Below are 6,297 nucleotides of genomic sequence, written 5' to 3'. Positions count from 1 at the left end.
TCGACACCGGAGCTTCTTCAAAGAACAAGCAGAAAGTTCAGGCAACGCGAAGGCTATTGAGATCCTAACTTTCCTGTACGAACAAGATATACAGCAGATCCAAAATCTCAAATCCGAGAGGGACAAAACGCTGGAGAGGTATGAGAAACAGATCCAAGATCTCAAGTCCGACATCCAAGATCTCAAGTCCGACAAGAACCAAACGCTGGAGAGGTATGAGAAACAGATCCAAGATCTCAAGTCCGACATCCAAGATCTCAAGTCCGACAAGAACCAAACGCTGGAGAGGTATGAGAGACAGATTGAAGATCTCAAATCCAACAGGGACAAATTCATCAAAGCGCTCAACGACCAGTTGCAGGAAATGAAGCTGAAAGCTTTGAGCGAAGAAGCGAAAATGAGGGTCATTGTCAACAATCGAGCGCTGATTGAGATCGCGATAGCACGGTACGACTGCACCGTGTCTCTTACGGAGGGTGTCAGGACGTTTGTGATGGGCCATTTGTTGGCGGGGCCGAAGAATACGTTGAGTGAGTACAGCAGGAGAGTCTGCGGGCAGCTGCGACACTTTGGCTTCGCAGGCAAAGAACAATCTGTTTCGAAAGAGCTCGCAAACTTGATGCACGAGATCTCGAAACCGTTGCACGCTATGCAAGTATCGAGCACTATCGACCGAGGGTATGTGGTAGGAGGGGATCAGCCACATGCAGAAGCGCTTGCGATCATGATCGCAAAACTGCAAGAAACAAAGCTCGTCGAAGGCCTGGATGTGCTGCTGGTGGACGGAAGAGGAAAATGCCGATGTGTGCTGAGGGACGGAGAAATATTGGCATACAGTGGCGAGTCAGGTGACGAGTAGTCTAGGACTAGGTATATTGTGGTACACCGGACCAAGGCTGATACCGCAGTGAATGTATGTTCTAGTAAACGCAGCAGTGATTCGGTTCAAGATTTTCTGAAGTCTCAGGCCCTCCAGTTATGCTCCATGATCGTCCCCTTGAAGTTCCCGCGATCATCGGAAGGTAGCTGTCGTCCAATCAGCGATCTCCGAGGCTCTGTGCTACTGTCAAGAGTCTCCATCAAGCTAGTTCACTGGGGTCTGAGTCATCCGCCGAAGTTTCGGATTATTGGAGATTGTTCAGAGCGAACATTTACTGCTGTGGCAAGTTTCACGGCCCTGTCACAGTAAGAGCAGTGACCACTGCACTGTCTCTCAGTAATGAGGATACAGAGCCTGGATTTAGTTGACAATATCGATCCAACCATCTCGAGAGTATGTGAAATGATTCCTTATACTTTACCCAAGGCCCTCGTTCTATGACAGTGCGGGCTCGAGCGACGTTGTTGATAGACGAATCGATTCCAAGGGTTATGGTCAAGTCAGCTCTCAACTTGCTGCTTGACAGTAGGCCGAAAATGCAAAGTGCAACCGCCAATATCACCACGAGAAGAATACACAAGATGCCGGAAGTAGTCATTCTGTACCAAAAAATTGACGCTGGCCTTTCCGACTGATATACACAGATCAATGGAGTGCTTGGTAATACTCTTTGAGCAATCCACAATCCAGTAATTCGTAGTGGAAGAATTGGCGGTCTGTGTGAGGTGGATTCTCAAAAAGTATGGACAACTACTACACTGGCACACAATGTTATAAAAGTAGTGTCTGCCAGGATCCACAGTCCTAATGCCTCTGCATCCATGCTCCAAATTGATTCGTTCAATATAGCCCGTACATTCTTTTCTTGATAGGAAATGTTGGCCCTGCACTGCAACAGGGCGGCGTGGTCACGCAAGGGCCGGTCCTTGAAACATGCCGCACGACGAGTGAAAGAACATCCCCCATGATCCAAGTCTGCGGCCGAATCCGCATACACAGGCGCATCCGCGGTCAAATCCAAATCCGGTTCAGACTCGGAGTCTGAACCGATGAACGGGCTTGCCAAGTCGAAACCGTGAGAATCAGATGTGTCGTGTGTGACTGCCGCCGCAGAGGGAGAGGTAATGGCCGCTTCCACATTGAATGATATGGTGGCAGGCGATCCCCGGGCCTGAGGCAAGGCAGATTGTATCGGAGCCTCGACTCTCCGATGGGAAATGACTCGGGTGGCAGCGGAGGCTGAGAGTGGGTGTGAACTGCTCGTTGGAAGGTATACTGGACGGGCCAAAAAACTTGTTCGCCAACCACTGTGCAGCAGGCCACAAACCAACACGTGACAGCTGCTGGTTCGGAGGGGTATGGTAGTCCGGCCAACATACTTTCAAAGGGTAAGCCGCACGCAGAACGTCTTCGCAAGACAATTCAGGGGGCAGATCCAGTTGCGTACGGAATGTTTGTATGATAGAGATGAATGACATACTACTACTTGGCGATACTGCCGTGCCACTAGGCACCGTGCCACGGTGCTGCCAGTGGCCGAAGTAGGGGACATGATGCCTCAAACACACCGGTGTGTTTGACTGATAGACTGGTAGATGGGGTAGGGTGGACCACCGACCCCGTCATGTGACACCGGGGTACTGGATAGTACCGGTATTTGTGATACCGAGTCCTGGTTATGATGGGGTAGTCGCTGTGGGCTTTGAGGGGTGGGTCTTGGGGAGGGGTACGAAAGGAAGGTTTAAAGGGGGGTGGAGGGGTGGGGTAAAGTTCCAAAATGGAGAGTTGAAAGTTTGAAAGTTGATTTTGATTGGAAAATGATTGCAAAAGTATACGGTTACGACCGTCTCTGATACGTGTAACGGTACGAAACGGGGAGTTTTGAATGGAAAATGATTATATAGTTTCAAAAAGTTGAGCGGAAAATGATTACTGCAAACTTTCGTTGATGAGAAAATGATTACTCCAAAAATTTGTTGGGTGGAAATTGATGATTGCCCCTCTGCGGAAGCCGCTCCCGGCGCCCGGCCGGGCCGGCCGCACTCAGGCCGAGGTTCGCCGAACGTCCCCCTTGTCCGTGTGATGTGAGATCGAGAGCGATCTGGAAGACAGGCGGATATGACAAAAAGAAGTTTTAACTCAAGAATACCGCAACGTTTCGAATCTCCCGGTAAATCTAGTCAATATAAAGGCCATTAAAGGGGGTAAAGCCCTTGCAGGCACCTGCTGTAAGGCTGCGAATGGGGTACTAAAAATATAGTACAGGGGGGTGGGGGTGGGGACAGGGGTGAGGACGACCGTCGACGACGCCAGGAAGTTGTGGGTCGATCTTGAGGTACCGGTAGCTCTTCCGGGGTTTGGCTGAGTGGGGTCCGATTGACCGGCCAATGTGGACAAAGGAGGGGTGGGTTATTCTGTCATCATTTCGACGTGCGCATGGAGGGGTAGACCACAAAGGTGATATGGGGTAGGGTGGTTCAACTGAGGATGGAGTTACCCTCCGAGAAAGTACGAGCGGATGCCTTGCCGAGGGGGGGTAGTACATCCACGATTGTAGCCCAACCGTGGGTGGGTACCATTTGAATGTACAAAACGGAGGGTTCGGCTGTGACAGGGGGGTGGAAATTCAAGGAAAACATAGGGGTACTCAGCGGTAAGGAGCGAGAATGCGAAACGACTTGGTTGAAGAGGCCGGAAATGTCACGAGGGTGGGTGGTGTATATACTCACAAACTTTTAACGCAAACAGGGGAGGGTGGTGTTTTGAAAGGGTAGGGTGAGTAGAAATAGGATTTAGTTATATGCTAGGCAAGGGGTGGGTACTCCCCGTGGGTGACAGGGGATATGATTTTCTAGAAGGGTGGGGGAGTGTCGTAAAGGGGTGGGTTCTAGTACCGGGCGGTTGTCGGATGGGGTGGGTCCAATTTAGTGGTTGTACGGGGGAGAAGGGGGGTGGAGTTATTGAGGGGATGGCTGGTGTAGGTAGGGTAGTAGGGAATAAAGCGAACGAGTAGAACAGCACTTTGGCAAGATTGCATGCGTAGGGAACCAACCAACAAGACGATGGCGCGCAATAATGCTTGAAGGATATTAGATCGGCAGAATCACATTTGTTAACCTGTTTTCTCAACAATAGCCACTTGTTTGGATCTCCTTCTTCGTACTCCTGTGCTTTCATCAGCTTGAATCCGAAAAGAAGATTGAACCTGCTTGTTGTCATTGCGCTTGACGGATAAGGGAGCTGTAAACGCTGTACAGATTTATGTTACTGCTGTCCTGCCAGTGAGTTCCAGTACATTTGCGATGTCATTTCACACTGCGGGTACTGCTGTCCCGCTACAAGACGAATACCTTCGCCCTACACCTCGGCCGACAAACGGGCCTGGATTTTCGTCAGACAGAGATGCATGGGTACATTTCCAAGATCTGGTGAATGAAGCTGTGGGGCGGAATACCTCGTTTGCCGTGATTGATCTGTCTGCCGGAAGCTCTCTTGCATATGTTTCGCCTTCGATGCTTGAATTGTTCGAATATGATAACGACCAGATACTCGGGTTGGATTGGAGTGTTCTCACAGACTCAGACGAGGATGAGGTGGATCGGGTTGATTCTCTACAAATAGCACTCAACAGCCAAACTCCATCGTACAGCTCCCGCTGCATGATGTGCCGCACGGGAAGAGGAAACAGTTTCTGGGGGTTATTTTGCGTACGCTCTGGCCTGGCTCAGAACATTCCCTTTGCTTGCTTAACTTGTCTGGATGTGTCGAACCTGGTAGAGAGTGACTCGTTGAGCTTCAATTCCTCTACTACGTCGAGCAGTGTCGAGCTGTCACAGATTGAAACAAACAAGAGCATCCTCGAAGGCTTGCTTGCGCTCATCATGGGAGAGCAGGACGTGGTGTCTGCCGACACGTTCCCTTCACCGGGGCCTCTGGACCACGTTACGACACCCAACGATCACTTTTTTGGTCCCATCGGCTCACCGACTGACACCATGGACTGTCCTTGCGGACCTGGGGCCTCTAACGTGGAGGATGTGGAGAGTGGAGGGTTTGATCTGCTGTGCATGAGCGCTTGTTTGGATCGTTTGCAGGAGGAAGATTACACTGATTGCTTTGAGCTATCTCATCTCAGAGGCTGTACTATCAGCTGCTCTGTTGATTAAGGCCTATTCAATTTGTACACCACATGTCTAGATACTTATTCTTTGAGAATACAACATGAGTTACCATGATCAGCTTGAGCTTTCGTGTTTGATTCTTAGCACCTGAAGCACGCCTTCGTTTTATTCACATCATAATGTTCTTTAACTTGTGCTCATGTACAACATCAATAATTTGGATCATCAAGATTGGGTACAACATACGGAGAATAGTCCATACCCCATCCAGCTAAAACGATCAAGTCAGGTGGAAACGCAGAAAACCTTTTCGCCGGCTTACCCGGATCAGGGGCATACGGGATTGTAGTAGGGATAGCGTTCTCGTACATGTTCATGTTTGATCCTGCATGTACAACATCAGTTGATCCCCTCAAGAGCAAATCACATGGACCCTCACCTGGTGCAATATTATCCATATCCCCATCATAACCTGGAAACAATTAAGACCATCGCAAGCTTCAGCGCAAACGAGATACCGATAGGAATAGGAAGGTCCCCCATGGATAGAACGGGCCTGATACGATTTCTGAGCTGCCGTTGCAGCATGCGCTGCCTGAAGAAGGTGGGCGAAAGCCATCCCTGTGCGGGGATGTAGCCGTGCTTGTGCTGCTGCATCCACGTCCAGCGTCGAGCCGCGGGGTTAGGGAGCGGAGGGAGACCATGCTCGAACATGTGAATGTTTGATCCAGGGGCAGTAGATGAACCATCATCCTCTGCAAACAAGTCAATTCCTGTTGATGCCGTGCGGATTTCTTTCGTCAACGGATCTCATCGTTGAACATTGAACACCAATTCATGATATCATCAGAGCATCATGGTATCATTTCATTGAGCACTGCATCGCATGATGCCATCGGAGCACACCGATATAATTTCAACCATCATACCGTTCTTACCAATGGGGATAGGAAGCTCGCCGCCATCGAGGTCGAGACTCATCTTGTTGGGAAGCCTTTGCCCTTTCGCCCTCCGCATGAACATGGCCAGCTCAGTTCGCCTGGCCGACGACGACGCCGGGTGTCTCATGCTCACCATCATGCTGGCGATACAAAAGAGCGCTAGGGCGCTAGCAAGAGCTCCCGCCATGCCAGCCACCCGCCTCTTGACGCTGGACGTTGTCGGCATGTACGACACCATGCCGCTTCGCCCCTCTTACCGTTAATTGAAACCGTCGCTCTCTGTTGCGATGGAACGTTTGAAACGGTTGGCCCGCCTCGCTTCCATGCGCCCGATAAAAATCCCAATGCAGGGAGA

The 6,297-nt window shown here is 50.4% G+C and overlaps 4 protein-coding genes across 4 annotated transcripts in view; 2 read left to right on the top strand and 2 right to left on the bottom strand.

The window, feature by feature from the left end:
- Positions 1-944, top strand: part of GUITHDRAFT_153328 (hypothetical protein) — a 10,860-nt gene extending 9,916 nt beyond the window's left edge. The window contains exon 3 of the mRNA XM_005830266.1: positions 8-944. Within this exon, the coding sequence (XP_005830323.1) occupies positions 8-859 (852 nt within the window). The 3' untranslated portion in view covers positions 860-944. The remainder of the gene's footprint in view (positions 1-7) is intronic.
- A 603-nt stretch (positions 945-1,547) lies between these two features.
- GUITHDRAFT_153327 (hypothetical protein) lies at positions 1,548-2,406 on the bottom strand (the record flags this gene model as incomplete). The annotated part of the gene is made up of 3 exons (XM_005830265.1): positions 1,548-1,744; positions 1,771-2,085; positions 2,138-2,406. Coding segments are annotated over 3 exons (781 nt in total), but the record flags the coding sequence as incomplete, so codon positions are not given.
- A 1,501-nt stretch (positions 2,407-3,907) lies between these two features.
- Positions 3,908-5,046, top strand: GUITHDRAFT_163909 (hypothetical protein; the record flags this gene model as incomplete). Its single annotated transcript, XM_005830264.1, has 1 exon — positions 3,908-5,046. The coding sequence occupies exon 1, from the start codon at positions 4,183-4,185 to the stop codon at positions 5,044-5,046; it is 864 nt and encodes a 287-aa protein (XP_005830321.1). The 5' UTR covers positions 3,908-4,182.
- Positions 5,047-5,149: 103 nt separating this feature from the next.
- On the bottom strand, positions 5,150-6,191 carry GUITHDRAFT_153326 (hypothetical protein). Its single transcript, XM_005830263.1, has 5 exons — positions 5,940-6,191; positions 5,520-5,756; positions 5,441-5,473; positions 5,324-5,386; positions 5,150-5,272 (listed from the first exon to the last, which is right to left on the bottom strand). The coding sequence occupies exons 1-5, from the start codon at positions 6,127-6,129 to the stop codon at positions 5,211-5,213; spliced, it is 585 nt and encodes a 194-aa protein (XP_005830320.1). The 5' UTR covers positions 6,130-6,191; the 3' UTR covers positions 5,150-5,210.
- Between the last annotated feature and the right edge of the window lie 106 nt (positions 6,192-6,297).

Source organism: Guillardia theta (assembly GCF_000315625.1).
Source record: "Guillardia theta CCMP2712 unplaced genomic scaffold GUITHscaffold_47, whole genome shotgun sequence".
NCBI lineage: Eukaryota > Cryptophyceae > Pyrenomonadales > Geminigeraceae > Guillardia > Guillardia theta.
This window is presented reverse-complemented; position numbering and strand designations above follow the sequence as displayed.

Excerpts from the sequence above, each read along its gene's own strand:
- GUITHDRAFT_153326 (XM_005830263.1), bottom strand. The coding sequence starts at position 6,129 with ATGGCGGGAGCTCTTGCTAGCGCCCTAGCGCTCTTTTGTATCGCCAGC. Across the intron at positions 5,757-5,939 it reads CGAGCTTCCTATCCCCATTG|AGGATGATGGTTCATCTACT; the intron begins GTAAGAACGGTA and ends ACTTGTTTGCAG. Across the intron at positions 5,273-5,323 it reads CCCGTATGCCCCTGATCCGG|CTGGATGGGGTATGGACTAT; the intron begins GTAAGCCGGCGA and ends TGATCGTTTTAG.